The sequence below is a fragment of the Phalangium opilio genome, unplaced genomic scaffold, assembly GCF_054372755.1.
Source record: "Phalangium opilio isolate 3A_F unplaced genomic scaffold, DU_Popi_V2 ptg000014l_1, whole genome shotgun sequence".
NCBI lineage: Eukaryota > Metazoa > Arthropoda > Arachnida > Opiliones > Phalangiidae > Phalangium > Phalangium opilio.
This window is the reverse complement of record NW_028324149.1, coordinates 1368383-1384649: the sequence shown is the minus strand read 5'-3', so window position 1 is coordinate 1384649 and position 16267 is coordinate 1368383. Positions and strand designations below refer to the sequence as shown.

The window sequence follows — 16267 nt, the reverse complement described above, 5'->3', positions numbered from 1 at the left end:
CTCTATTGGCTACGAATAGCTGAGCTAACTCCGATTGGCGCGTAGCAAACAGCCGGAATAAATATCTCCCTTTCCCTTTTTTCCCTTCTATAGCGCATTTTAAAGACAGTGAGATTTGAAATATAAGATTTCAATCTGTCATCGCGACAATTCCTAAAACCGTTCGAAACCAACCGTTCTCGAGTCGACACGTGATTTATGTATGGTTTTATCTATTTCAAAACCGGATTCCAAAAGCAATTTCACTGACTGATATCGTAGAAATTGGATGATAATGACTTAAGAAATTCAAAGAAAAGAAAAAAAATATTTGCAAGTTTTATTAAATTTTTAAATTTTGATCGAAAATCATTTAATATTTTTTATTAAATAGTTCTAAGTATTTAATAATAATAAAAAAATACCTTAGAAATAAACACACGCACGTTCTCGTTTAATTTCGTTTTCGTTTATGACCCGAACACTTAAGTTAATCATTTTCACCTACACAATTAACTATTTATTTCAAAATGTCCCAATTTAATTTATATTTAAATATATCATTTAAATAAAATTAAAACATATTTTAAAAAAATTGGCGGAATATTTCGTTACGTAAAAATATCACGTTCAACAAATTTTCTGCCAAAAAATATATTCCGAGTTGAAAACAAATGTATTTTCAAGTTAAAGTTAACGATAAAAAATTGCCAGCAATTTGTAGTTCGACAGAATGGTGCTAAAGGGTTGTAAAAATACCGTAGTCATAATTGAGCGAATATTCACGCGAGTCTTTATACGTGAGAAACTGTCGTTTTGAAATGGTGGCTTTAAAGGGACAATGAAATGGAAAGAAAAGAATTTTTTTAATGCATTTTGCTTGTTCTTGTTGCATTAAAATTTAAAATCATTCCATTAGTTTTATTTAAATTTAACATTTCCCTTTTAATTTTAAAGTTGAGGTTCATTTTTGATATGATAAACAAAGCCTATTTTTTAATTTTTATAAAAACTGCGTATTCAGTTCACCACCAGGTGGATTAAACCGCGCGCGCGCTTTATCCCAAAAGTGTCACGTGGTGAGAATTTCGCGGTTTTTTTTATTAGAAACCGCGTGTTACAATGCGCGCGTGAGTTTCATTAGACATTTAAATACTGAAATTGCGTAACGATAATTTAAACGAGTGTAACATTATCGCGTTGGGTGTAAAACAACTTAACTCTTCTTTCGTCACGATGGCGAAACTTCAGATAAAAACTTAAATTTTCTCGCGGTATTTTTTTTTTCTTTTATATGTTCGAAACTCTTAAACGACAGCGTCGACATAGATTTCGATTGAAAATTAATAAACAATCGAATTTACAACTGTTTATAGCAATAAAAAAATCTATAAGATCAAATCTAATCCAAACAAGATTGCACTACACGACACCGAGTGAATAGTGCACTTTCTGTAAATTTCATTTGCCTTTGCTAACTAGTTAAGCCAGTCATTCTCAAGTGCAATTAAATTGCTATCAACAACAGATTGAAACTTTTGTAGAACTCTGTTCGATTCAGTTCCAAACCTACAGGACTCAGGAGACGCTGGCAACCCTGAAACACGGTTAAAGTTAAGAAAACTGCATGGTAAGCCTGGTTTTCACTGCCGAAAATTTCACGGAACAGTAAATAAAAATCCGCAAAATTTTGCGGTATATTCCTTAAAAAAAAAACGGCGGCAATTTCGGCAAAACGTTTTCACTAAAACTTGGAGACCAAGGCTTACTAGTTATGTTGAAAACGCACCAATAGCAACCTATCGATTTTTTAGAATTTGTCTTTGTAAAAACGTTCATTTTTATCATATAAATAACGATTAAGCCAAAGTTCTTTAACAAATCGTTAACTACACATTTTTATAAATTTAACTCGACAACAGAAACGCCTTCAATTTAAAACAAGTTGGGAAAACCAAAATATTACCTCTCCGAGTCAAGACGACTACTTACAAACTTATTTGCCCAGATATGGAAATGTTTCTTAAGTTAAAATTTATGAAATATTAAAGCAGTATACAAAGCATAGCAAATATACTGTAAATCAGACGACATTTTACATCCAATAATGATATACTTGTACACATTAAAATCATCCGATGGGGGGAAAAACGGGAAATGAAGAGATAAAACTTTGGAGGGATATTACCTTTACGTGTTTGTAAAGGCCTGATTTTCTACTCCTCAACTGTATGCCCTCTATGTTCAAAGCCATATTCACAACAGGGTTGCCATGTAAACACTATCCTCTCGTTTCACCTCAACAATTTTCTTAGTTTGTCAACATGACTGTTAACGTTACATAACACCAAAGCTTATTTGTGGCTACACACACTGAAAGTAAATGCGTACCATAAAAAGCATGAAAACACGAAGCTATCATCCGATTACGATCAGACCTTTCACTGGTCTGGGCTGCGTTCAGCAGAGCTCACCAAAAAAGACAGCGGATTTTGGAAATGTTTACCGGTGAGCTCTGTCGTCATAGCTTCTCTCCGGTCATCGGCGTTTTATAAATGACGCTAGCGCAATAAAGCGTGCAAGGTACCAAGGCTTAACAAAAATTGTATGATAACATATTTATAGAGATAGATAACAACTTTTATAATTAAAATTAGAAACTAACATATCTCTTAAAATTCTCGCGTGATCAACTGGTTTCACGCCAATTAAATAGCTATAGTCCCATAGAGCTATTTGTATTAATTCCTCCATGGTTTTTTTTCGCCAAGCTGAGAACTACGCGTTTTACGTCACGTTATCCAAAAAGCCGACTATTTTCTTTGAAGACCGCGCTAGCTCAGCGCTAAACACCGTGACGTCACAATTCAAAAACAAAATCCCGTTATGCAGGATACTGCTAACAGCGCTGGGCTCTGCTGAACGCGGCCCAGATTTCCACCATGATTATAAAGGGTGCGTTCAGTAACGCTCAACGGATACCAAACGCGTTGAGCTCCGTTGATCAACGTGATGTCATGTGACGTATTAGGCTACTGAACGGTTTTTGCAAACTTTGCGTTGCATCATCTGCTTACAGTTCATGGAAATGCAAACGCAAGGACCTGCTAGCCGAAATAAGAGCAAACTCTGACCCGTAACTTAGCCAAGGCTTAAACTTTCAAACCCAATAACTTTTAAAGCTTCATAGATATAATCGAAAAAATTTCATAAAATAATTAACAGACACTATTCATTCGCATTCAGTCGATGTTACACCGATTTTATAAATAGTTCCGAAATTATCCATCAAATTAACTTCTCAAAATCGTTCAGGGAGATAAGTTTCCTCCATTGCTGCTACGTCACAAATGCGTTGCTCAACGAAGTAATCGGCTCTTACAGCCGATGACTTCGATGCCTCTTCGCTTACAATCGTGACGTCAAACCGGAAGTTCCGAAAATCGTTCAGTGGCGAATGCGCATTCAACGGAGCCTCCGTTGAGCGTTACTGAACGCGCCCAAAATCTAAGCCTAATTATTTAAAAGTGTATTTAACTTTCGGCTCACTCTGAACCGTTAATGTCTCTGTATTACAGAAACGAAAACCAAACCCAAGCGTTTACTTTTTGGTTCACTAGGCCTATTGACAAATAAAAGTTCATTTGACCAACATAGTAGCGTTGTGCTTGTATTCACTTTAGAAAGGATTATGCTATAAGCAGATGTAGTATAGCTTAAGTAATATATAAACATCCATTTTAAATAATAATATTAAAAAAAATCTTTGGAATATCAAAATGAAATAGAGCTTTAAAGCTACAAAAGTACTAAATGCATCAAAATTACGAAAAATATTTCCACATATTCACTTTATGTATATTAAGGATAAAGGGAATATTATGGTTCTGTAGGATTTCTTTACACATCAAAACAAAACGAACTTTTAACGCAGTGCACTACTGTAACAACGGACGGACACACACAGACAAAAACATAGACTGCTTTTTAACTCTTTCCGTATTAATTTTGAATTGAGAAACAAGATTATCTTAAATATTAAAATAAATATAATTAATATTTAATAATTTCTTCGTTAGTTATTCGCCTTATTCAACGTTACATCGTTTTAAAAAAGAACAATTAAACAATCTTGAGAGACTTGACTAATATTGGCGTTTGAAATGAAGCATACGCCGGTTGCTTGGCCTTACTCAAATAGGTAGTATATAAGGGTGTTGAACAACCGCAATTGCGAAAACCTTTGGTGGCGATCCCACCTTAGGGAGGCTAGACGTTTCTCGTAACCCTAGCTGATCGCCGCGAATGTCTTAAACCCAACGATGACGATGGAGTAGAAGCCAGGTGTACAGACTGGTGTCCAAGTGGAATGGACGAAGACCAGAAGATGGTGGTGATTAGAAGCCAGTATGTACAGACTGGTGTCCATGTGGGATGGACGAAGACCAAAAGATGGTGGTGATTAGAAGCCAGTATGTACAGACTGGTGTCCATGTGGGATGGACGAAGACCAAAAGTTGGTGGTGAATAGAAGCCAGTATGTACAGACTGGTGTCCAAGTGGAATGGACGAAGACCAGAAGATGGTGGTGATTAGAAGCTAATATGTACAGACTTGTGTCCATGTGGGATGGACGAAGACCAAAAGATGATGGTGATTAGAAGCCAGTAAGTACAGACTGGTGTCCGTGTGGGGTGGACAAAAACCAGAAGATGTTGGTATGAGAACTCAAGTAGAGGAGCCATTTCCGTGACTGTGAAAGCAGTTCGGAAATGGCGAACACGTTTGCTCCGATTTGGAAACTGCGAACGCGGTCACGTGGGTGTAACAACAGACACACAGACACACAGACAGACACACACACACACACACACACACACACACGTCGAAATTAGAACCTCTCCGTGACATACGTCACTCGGAGAGGTAAAAAATGGCGCCGAAAAAATCCTCGTGAGCTGACCAAATCAAGCCTATGACGTCACGTATTCGTCGATTCCTATTGGCCACCGCTTTCCTTTCCGTAAAATTTTGCGGAAAAATAGAAAACCAATTCCGTGCTTGCCGCCCAGAAAACGCGAAATTTTGCGGCAAGTTACCTCTGAAAAAACGGCGCGGAACGCGGTTTTTCCTGCGTTTTGGGCCAGTGAAAACCAGGCTGTATGGAGTAAATTTCTGTAGCTCCTTCAGGGAGCGAATGCACCCTATCTGTATACTTAATAAACTCAATCACAAGTGGCGTCTATTAATTTCCTCATTAACTTATCCTTAAGTCCTTTTGATATTAAACCACCAATTGGGCAGCCTCCAAAATTTCGAGTATGATATTATACCGCCTAGAAAAAATCAACTTGAGGGTAAATAAAAAACGGAACAGTTAAGCCGCTTTCATTTTCATCTTATCAAAAAATGAAGTACATAATCATTATTATTCACGCTTTAGTGGCTATATAGCTAACCGCTATGACTCTTAACAAGTCTCAATTTCATCTGAGCCCATCACACTCTCTCTCTCTCTCTCTCTCTCTCTCTAGTGAAATCAAAAGGGGACGTAATATGAAACATTTCACAATCCTTAAAAGATTGTCAAATAAAGATCTCCTAATCGTAAATAAAGAAAAAAAAAAGAATATTTTTTTTCAAAGCTCAACGTATAAATTAATCAACGCCTTGGTGTTTACGTAACCTATTTTGCATCTTGGTTGGGCCAGGGACATTATTAGAAAAATATGCCATTATAGTAAACAAACGGCTCTCGAGCTTTTCCCTGAATCTCGCGAGCGCGCGGGTTATACGTCCACGTGACACGTACATACATTTTGGCGGGAAAAAGTAAATAAACCCACGCCTGAATTGCTTAGGCTTCTTTTAGCCTAGAAACTGATACGATGAAAATATATTACTTAATATTCGACATACCCGGCCTACTTTACATAAAATTTAGAATTAGATCGAGATCAGTTTGTAAAAACTATAAACATATGGTTGTAGATACGAATATTTATGTCATTTGGATTGTCAGTTCCTTTTCACACTGGGAGGGTTGATGTCATTTACATCAGGAAACCAGGTTACTTGGCGAACAAAGCGCAGTAACCAAGTAGCCAAACCTCCTGTAGTGTAAATGGTATCAATCCTCCATGTGTTAATACTTTTTACAGACCAAGTCATCATATCTTGGGGAATTAATTTGGCCAAGGGTAAATAAAAATATTTGACGTTCTGATTGAAAAGGGTTATGTAGCGTTAGTAGAAGCCAGTTAATTCCGGTAATATTGATATTTGATTTAAAAATTGGGGACATCTATAGTCGTAATCTGAGCCCTTACACTTACTGAAAAACCAATCTATTAAAAATATTAATTTAATTTTTAATTTTCTGATACAGAAACCCTCAAACCGTTACGCAAACTGTCAAATCAATTAACAGATTCAATTAAGTCGTAATGTTACGCATGATGTAGTTTCCTAAAAGACTAAGAAACGTGACACGCGGTCTCTCGTTTCAAAGATAAAAATAAATTCGGAAATTCCATTTTCAGGACAATGTAGGATAAAAACTACTTAAATAGTTGATTGAGAACAATGAAACCATCCATATTTTTCGATGATATTATTCGAATAAAAAGCTGGGAGATCTAAAACTTTTACTTTCTTTCTCCATAAATGATAAATTCCACTATTTTCTATTATTATTTTTTTCTCTCGCACCTTTTTAGTCTCGCGACGATGTGGATATTATTTTGACAACCTGTAGTAGTTGTAGCAGCAAAAGCAAATAATTACTGGGATGAATAAAAAGCCCGTAATAGTGCGCAGTATGATATGTTTATGACGAGTCCTATTGGATGATTTACTACTTTTGCATCCTCGAAAAATAAATCAAAGACAGCTAATTTGAATAATTATAAAATTATAAGTATATAATATTCTCGCAAAAACTAAATAAATTTATGTAAAAATAGTACTAATTTTCCCTAATAAAATAAAATCACTATCATCATAAAAATTAAAATTCTGAACTATTGTAGATGAAATAACGGGTAAAGAGGGACCACGGACCAAAAGCTCCAGTGTTAAAAGTATTAATGTAAACAGGGATAGCTTTAATTTTAGAAGTAGGAATGGAGAACAGAGTAATCCGGACGCGCGTCAAAGTCCCGGACCCCCTTCCTCGGAACGGAAGGAGGGTATGAAAGAAGAGACGGGAGGGTCATAGCGACAGAGGTAAAAAGGAATTACGTATATATTTTTCGCCGTCCCAGTCAGCAACGTCATCAAAACGTAGTTTAAGTGAGCAGCCAATAAGATTATTTAAAATTTTCGTTACGTGTTGGAGGGAGGGAGGGGCTCTATACTGGGTGGTCTATGAGTCGGAATAACTGAAGTAAACACTAACCGTTCTCCATTCCCACTTCTAAAATTAAATCTATCCCTGATTTAAATAAAACCTTTTTGAACTTTATGAAGTGGTAGTATGTCAATTGGAGCTATTTCGAAAAAACCCACCTTGTTATTTTCAAAGTCTGGTGGAGTGAATCAGTGAATGTTAGTCTGGCAAGCAAGCAATATACTATTAAAGTAAACTTTCCCCTCTACTGGAAATATTCCACAAATTCTAAAAGGATGCATGAAAGAGAAAATCAGTAGATTCAAATTCTCCACGCGCCGGAGTTTCTCAGTTCTTAAAAAACCTCAATTTTTAAAAAAACAAAAAATAAATATATCTTCATAGAAACAAAGAATTGTTAAGAAAGGTTACGTGTATGTATGTATGTATGTGTGTTTGGTTTATGGTCGTAAATTTACTTCTGAAGATTATGTTCCGCCTAGCAACTAAAAGTGAAGAAATTCTGCAAATGGAAGAACAACATCTCTAGGGTATACATTAACAAATTAAGACACGGTGGACAAATATTCAAGAAGATATTACGGAGTAAGATTTATTCATTTTTAAATTTTAAATTGAACTCTTCACTTAATTTAAATAAAACTAAAACTTATAAAAGTAATAGGATATATTAATAAAAATAATTTCTTTAAACTTGCACAGAAATAGTTTCTTTCAAAAATATTAAATTTATATTTATATTTGCGAAACTGGACCTCTTATGTTTTATTAAATTCATGGAGATTTTCCATATAACCAGACATTACGTAATGGAAATTTGATACTACGAGTTCTTCACTTTATTTGGGTCTCGGATAAATAAATATGTCTTTATAAATTTTACGTCATCAATGACGTCGATTGTAAAAGGTCAAAAGATCACGGAAATAATCATGGTTCATTAATTCCAAGTTCCATTATGTATAACTAAAAAAAACAAAATTGTTTATTCCTTATAACGATTTATACGTTTCCGCGTTTTATACCCAAACTCAAAAGCGAGATAGTATAGGCCTATAAGTTAAGATATCCGAAATATAAACGGTAATATAATTAATAGTTAAGAATTTATAAGATATAAAATTACTAATTGATATATTGTTTTGACACTCGAGAGATTGTAATAATACACCGGAACTAAATTCTTCCAAAGTTAAGCGTATACAGGGTGTTTTTGATAAGTCTACCCATAAATTAAGGGGGATGTTCTTTGGAAAATCAGTTTTGAGTCAAAAATTTAATAACTTCTACCTCCCTAAAACACTGAAATCTTAACTCGAAAACAATGACCCGGACGTCAAAATATCAGAGAACATTTTCGACTCAAAACCGCCCAAAGAACATCCCCCTTAATTTATGCCAAACTTATCAGAAACACCTTGAATAAAATATTCATTATCTTCTAATTTCTCTGAAATTTTACTAGATTACCGTCTTTAAGTCCCTTTAAACAATTCCGCTGATGAAATAAATCGTTTTCTTATTAAAAAAAATAAACGGGAATCAAAAAAATCCCACTCGTATACCAATCAGACAAATTATAAACCATAAATCAACAGTACAACTTATCAATTGCCTCATCTACACCTAAATAATAATCAGCATAAAATGGGGAAAGAAAGAGTATTTAACTAGAGAAACGGGGGCCGAGATATAAAATCTCCGCGTTGGAATTAACGTATAAATAACGTCAGTCTCCAATCGTTAAATTTTAGTCGGAGGAAACTCCGGAGTTGGAGTTACACGATACAACGACAAGTCCTCTAGTTCATTGTGTGTCCCACCACATCCCTATCACCATCACCAAAGTTTTCGTCTTTTTCCCATGTCATTTTTGTCGCGCTTTTGCACGACGAAAACTCGACTGTTATTAACTAAAGCTAACTAAGAAAAGAAGAATGTTTAAACGTAGCTACAGTGCCTCTATCACCAGCACCACTTGAAGAAGTTTAAAGATAACGGAATACCGGAGCATTTTTTTTTGCAACATTTCGCATAACGGCATAAGAACTCAGTGTTACAACAGAATCGAGTGATTTTCTTATATTACTTTTAATTAAACTAATTATGCCTGGACAAGAAAACTTACTACCGTTTAGAACCGCGTCTTTTCGGTCCTATAATATTTGATTTATTTTGGAGATAACGTTGCGTATATTATAAAAACAAGTGGATAAACAGCGTTCGAGATTCGAAGATTCGATACTCTTAAAGATAGTACGTAAGTTTCAAATTTATCATCTCAACGTTTTTAAGCATAACTAAAGTTAATTTTATGGGATAAATTCGGTAATAACGGTTCTAAGATCAAACGATTTTTTTTGCAAAAACAACTTGTTTACACCTCAAAGACAACTCGAGGTCAGATTTCAGGGATTCAAAATAAGGCAATGAGTCACTCGCTGGTATAAACAGCTAAAAAACGTCTTCGAAAACATGACCCTTCAATAAATTACAATGAAGATGCGATAAGTCAAAGAATATTTTTAAAAAAGTGTGTCCTTGGCTACTGGCAAACTATCTTACTTGTTATATCCATAGATTATAAATTACACTTAGTGATAGGGGAGCAACTCAAAAATGTTGTTAACATATTCCAGAGTGGTTCTGAGTGATTTCAGGCAGCGAGCAAAAGTGAAAATCATTAACTATAGATAAATTCAGAACGTGTAACAAATAATAATTTTTGAAATTATTATTCAAGAAGATATCTTTCTGTTTGGTTTTAATTAAACATTTTGAAATCTCTTTTTTTTAGTTAGTCATCCTTTATCTAATACAATAAAGTAATTCCATCTCGTATTGTCATGCAGTCACTACTTTTTTCTCTATTTGAATTAGTATATTGTATCGCGCCGTCCTAGTTTCCAACCCGCTAACAAATTTAAAATATAAATATATTTCTTATCTTTTGTCTATCGGCTATTTCTTTTCGGGGATTAAGGTATGAGATTATTTTAGAGCATCTTATTTCAGTTTTAAAATGATTAGTCACTTATTTTTTTTTTGCACAACAGCCCAAATGAACTAAACAGAATTATTTTCAGATTCAAATTTCCTGATTTGACTAATCATTTCACCCGATTTTCCCTGATCTTTCGGGTCACTAATTGTCAATGTTAACTATAGCAAAGATTCAAACGTTCAAAATTAGAATTTCCTTACTAAAATCAATCTCCCTGAACTGAGTTAAAATTATTTTAAAAAAATTCCCTGATATTTCCCTGACAAAAATCTCTGAGGAGCTTCGATTAAAAAATTATTTAGTCTAGAATATCTCAATTGTTTTCACGGAATTAATTATGCAATTATCTCAAGACAATATCAATTAAACAGGGCGCGAATCTCAAATTAGTCCCACGCTTTATCATTAACGGGGATTAGAAATTAATCCACATAATCATTATCTTCGGGTGCATCTGTCATTTTAAGAGGGTAAAAGCTTTCTTGAAATCTTATCGCCTTTTTATTTTTGTCCTTAATATAACAGACCTTATAAGCGCAATTAACGTGCTTCTTACAAGTGGTAGAACGCGTGGCGCGTTTCAAATATCGCAAATATTAATTGGCGAGTCAAGTCTAATCAACGCGCTGAACCCTACGATCCTTCAATTTGATTGGATAAAAAAAAGCTAATATAGATTATCGCGTTACTTTGGACTATAGTGAAAGTATTTTTGGTGAATGTAACTTCTTCTTTCGAGGGCAAGGTTCGAAAAACAGAATGCGCTCTCGGAAATTTAATATATTTAGTAGTTACCTAGGAAGCTGAAGCTAGTTTTAATTGGGACGTTACTTGCTCTATAAGTAGTAGCATAAGTTTATGTTCCATAAGTATGACCCTACCTATACAAGTTCGTAATGCTAGAGACTTACAGCTCGAGCTAGTTCGAGAACAACAAGCGAGAATTGAAGTCCTACACTCGGTGGTTAATTTTGTAGGACTTCCATCTAGCCCTATTTAGTCTGCATTACTAAGCCTTTGACAGCGCCTGACCAGACGTCGCTGTACTCCGAATCTATGACCTACGTCACTTCATGACAAGCTCCAGTTTGTAACCAGTGACAAACTTATGGAACATATCTTATACACTTATGGTAGTAGGTTCTCAATCCGCGGCCATCTTGCAAAAATGGCTTCCATAAATCTAAGAAACCAGTCTAACCCTAACGTAATTAGGGTGTTTCTGATAAGTCTGTCATAAATTAAGGGGATGTTCTTTGAGTAATTTTGAGTACAAAAATGTTGTATGACATTTGGCCGTCCGGGCTAACATTCAGGGTGAATCACTCCAACGTATATTTTCTAAGAACGACTATAGATCTGTTTACCCCTTTTGTCACTCGAATTCCCCAACTTATAAATTCAACCGTGCACCAGATAAAATTTATTTTTAGGTCTACTTTTCAGTATATACCTGCTGAACGTCCTTCGTAATGGGCTAATCTTCTTGACAAATGGAATTCTGGGATGGATTTTGGTACTTGAGATTATCTTAAAGAGGGGGCGCGAACACACGCGGCTTTCTTCTGATTGGAAGCGAAAAGAAAACCGGTTGAGAACATCATAAAAGTTATCTTGGCGACATTATGTCAATCTATTTTGAAGAAAAGGGTTTTAGAGAGGGTTAGGATAAGGTTATCAGCCATGTTCCTCTCTCTCTCTTTCGCTTTGAGATTCGAGCGATGTAACCACTAATGTACCCGGGTGGCCGGGCCCGTGGTAAACAGATATGCGAGGCGTATCAAAAATATTTAACAAACTGTATCGTAATTCGATATCAATTAGAAAGGGAAAGATTAGTATTTAACCCCCCTTTGTTATTGTTGTTCTAAAGATTTCTACTTGTTGTTTATTTATCTTAAGGGTTGGAACTTGATACAGCTAGGGTTCCCTGACATTTTCTGGTTTTCCCTGACCGTCTAATGTAATTTTTCCCAAGGACAATGACCAAAATTCTCATTTTAAACTGTTCATAAGTTCTTTTTTTTAAATGACTGTCTTCATAGCCACATCACTACGAAGTTTCCTGACATGTCAAATCAAAACCCATTTTCAAAATACAGGTTTTTGCAAGATGTTTCAGGTACTTTACCCACCATGTGACAATTATAAAATCCCATAATGCCTTTCGAATGTAGCTATTAGATAATTGAAATCATTATAGAAGTCGGTAGGTAGGGTGGGATGAAAAACGGTGGGGGCAAACACCACTTTATCAAAGAATGTTTTCAAGTACGAATCTTTTTAAGATTTTTCATCTCAGGTTCTTACCGTACAACGTGGCTTCGAAAAACGTTTACAATCTGACTCAGATATTGTGCGATTAGAATTTCAACCAAAATATAATAAACTTTTTTTTTAATTGTAGAATTTGAAGAAGTGAAAGACTTTGTCGTATTGATGGATAACGTTGAAAAGGAACATGAAATGAAGGACCCCTTAAGGCCACCAGTGGTTCAACAACGACGGTTGACGATTATAGAACCAAAGGATGAAGTTATGTACAAAAAGGCGTCATTTTCATCCGAGGACGCGACTAGCGAAGAGTTGGACGACTCGTTCCCTGATTTGGTTGTCCCGCCGGACGGAGGATGGGGTTGGGTCATTGTCTTCGCATCGTTCATGTCAAACGTCATCGTTGATGGTATCATCTTCTCTTTCGGTATCTTCTTGATGGAATTTGCCACATCGTTCAACGAAACTAAGGCTAAAACGGCGTGGGTTGGATCCCTACAAGCGGGATGTTATCTCTTAATCGGTATGAAAAGAATTCAGTAGTATTTGCGGGGGACAAGCTCCATCAATCTTTATCGTTTCAGGTCCCGTTGTCAGCGCGTTTACGAATAGTTTCGGTAGCAGGAAAGTGTCAATCGCTGGCAGTATCATTACCTGTTGCGGTTTCATTTTATCATTCTTCGCCAACAGCGTTTCGACCCTCATTTTCACCTTTGGGGTGATAGGAGGTGAGTAGTTATATGCCAATAGGGAAGGACGTCGTAGTCTTAAAATTGGTTTAAACATGCCGCAGGCGTCGGCTTTGGCTTCATCTACCTTCCGGCGACCACGCTGGCCTGTTTCTACTTTGACCGCAAACGGGCTTTGGCCATGGGTATCGCGGTATGCGGTTCCGGTATAGGCACCTTCTCGGTCGCCCCGTTAATCCAGTATTTGATCGAACAATTCGGTTGGCGCGGGGCTCTCTTGATAATAGCTGGAATGGTTCTAAATTGCGCCATTTTCGGGTCCCTGTACAGGCCACTAGAACCACCAAGTCCACCACCAAAAATCCTAATCAGCGAAGAAACCCTCGAGGACCCGGACCGGAAACCGCTTCTACTAAGAATCAAAGAGGCCCGCGATGCCATGATGGTTTACGACTCAACGGACGAAATGGCCAATAGTAACGCCACGGTTGAGGGTAAAGTCACTCAGATCGCGCCGTCTCCATTAGCAGCACCAGTTGTGACGAAAACCGCGCGGGCGAAATCGTTGCAAATACCACCAACTTATCAAGTCCGAGATTTAAGAACCAGCGGAAGCGAGAGCGAAGGAAGTCCACCACCTCCTTACAGTGAAGTTACGAACGCGAGCGGTGAAGGGTTTGGTTATGTCAACTTGGCGGACAAGTCGATTTACAACAGGCAACAACGTTCCATGAGCGCGTGTTACTTTCCAAACACGAATAGTAACGCCAAACTACGTACGCGTCGCGCGTCCCGTATCAGGCGCGATTCTTGCAGGCCATTTTATCGACAGGACATCCTATTCAGTTGCAGTTTAATCAGGCTACCAGAGTTCCGGTCGCAACCTGATTTGGCGCATTACCATCGCAGCGTTACTAAAATACCCAGACACGAGAGCTGCCAGTCAGCGGACCCTTTGAGCGATGGCTCTGAAGAAGAGGAAGAGTCTGGATGGTGTTCCGACGCCATGAAAGATACGTTTCGACAGATGCTGGATTTGTCTTTACTGAAAAGCCCCACGTTTATCTTGCTTTGCGTAGCTGGTTTCTTAACCTTGGCCGGGTTTTTCGTTCCATTTATCTTCGCCATTGACATGGCGTCCAATGCCGGATACACCAGGGAAGAGGGGACATTCATATTGTCCATGATTGGTATCACTAACACGATTGGACGTGTTTTTTCCGGTTGGATTTCGGATAAACCAAATATAAATGCTCTTGTTATTAATAACATCGCCTTGACGGCTGGAGGTTTGGCTACGGCTACCATGCCATTAGTGGCAAATTGCTATTGGCTGCTGTTAACTTGCGCGGCAATTTTTGGCTTCTCAATTGGTAAGTTTAATTTAAATTCTAGTACGCTAATTATTATTATTAACGCTGTGATTATATTTTAGCCTGTTTTGCCGCGTTGAGGTCGATTATATTGGTGCAATTACACGGATTGGAAAAGTTATCGAATACGATTGGATTATTGCTGTTATTCCAAGGTCTGGCATCTATTGTCGGAGCTCCAGTTGCAGGTAATTGTTAATGTTACTTTTGTTTCGTTATCAAAATTCAAGAGTATCCAAAGCGTACTAAAGTTTAGGATGCCCTTAATTGGCTATTTGGCATTGGGAGCGAAAGTACTAGAGAACCGCGGCAGACGCTTTAATATAAAAGAAGCTACCAGAGCAGTAGTTCAGGGTCACTGAAGCATCTTTTTTATTATTGTGTTGTTCGCAGGTCTATTTTATAATTCTACGGGAAGCTATCATTTTTCATTCTACATTGCTGGAGCCATGATTGCTCTTTCCGGCATTATGTGTTTTCCCCTTCCATATATTTCGACGTGGGAAAAGAAGAGGATTGCCAAAAGAGAGGAGATTCAACTACCCCAAGGCTTACTAAATCAAAACGACCATAAGGTCTAAACTTCAACCGGCAGACTTATAGAGAAGACTAAACTAAATAACGTTTGCAAATTTAAAAGTGACTTTTACGATGGATTTGCGCGTTAACAGACTTCGAAAGTGCCTTCATTCCCATAGAAACCCGAGTTTACATATTACATAACAAGACTAAAAGGGATGTTAACTAATTGATTATTCCAGTAATTATCGTGTTTCTTATTTATTACGGAGAATTTGAGCCCAGCTTTTAACAGATTCATTATATACAATAATTAAAAAAAAAAACTTTAAATTCTTGCTTTTCAACGGAATAACCTTAAGAATGAGCCCCTGTGCATTGGCTTTCGCAGTTCCGCGCCAAAAATTAATAAAAATGAGGGGAGTTATCAATACTTGTAGCGACATCTATCGAGAAAATGATAGATCCCCAATTAGATTTTCCACACCGATCACATTCGAGTAATAACATGAGTTAATAACTAACATATTATTAACTCATGGTAATAACTTACTAATAAGCGTTTTACCATCACATGACTAATGCGTGGTGGAAGTAGCTAAGCCTAACTAGCAGGAAAACTAAGAAATTTTCAAATACTGAAAAAAAAATTAAATAGAATAATTTTCAATAGTTGTAAGCTGTTAGTGACGCTGTTTGATAATATACTAAATGGAAATCTGTGATATATGGGATTTCATTATGAATTTTAGTAAAATTTAAATTTTAGATGAACGTTTCTAAATTTTAGGAGAAAAAATTTCGCTCTAATAGTTTTAAAAAAAATAGTAATAACAATTATAATAATATGGGCCTTTTCGGGAGGCTTCACTGCCATCCAATATTTTTGTACAGTTGTATATAATTTTATATTAAAGAAATTTAGACATATACACTTGAGTATCAAGTACTATGGTGCTAATCAGGTTAGATTCCCTCCAATGGTGAACGACGATCTTCTTGCACATTCTCTTACCCCGTCCCCAACTCTAGGGTACCCATAAATGCTCAAGCACAAGGACAACACACAGCACTGCAC

At 36.6% G+C, this 16267-nt stretch overlaps 1 protein-coding gene across 2 annotated transcripts; it reads left to right on the top strand.

Annotated features, from left to right (window-relative positions):
• Positions 1-8996: 8996 nt before the first annotated feature.
• On the top strand, positions 8997-16117 carry LOC149705002 (monocarboxylate transporter 9-like). 2 transcript variants are annotated; one of them, XM_089865148.1, is made up of 6 exons: positions 8997-9586; positions 12742-13131; positions 13193-13336; positions 13402-14670; positions 14733-14858; positions 15064-16117. In XM_089865148.1, the coding sequence occupies exons 2-6, from the start codon at positions 12774-12776 to the stop codon at positions 15249-15251; spliced, it is 2085 nt and encodes a 694-aa protein (XP_089721274.1). In that variant the 5' UTR covers positions 8997-9586; positions 12742-12773; the 3' UTR covers positions 15252-16117. The 2 variants fall into 2 exon arrangements, with proteins under 2 accessions (XP_089721274.1, XP_089721273.1); XM_089865147.1 differs by having other exon boundaries at positions 8997-9590.
• The last annotated feature ends 150 nt before the right edge of the window (positions 16118-16267 follow it).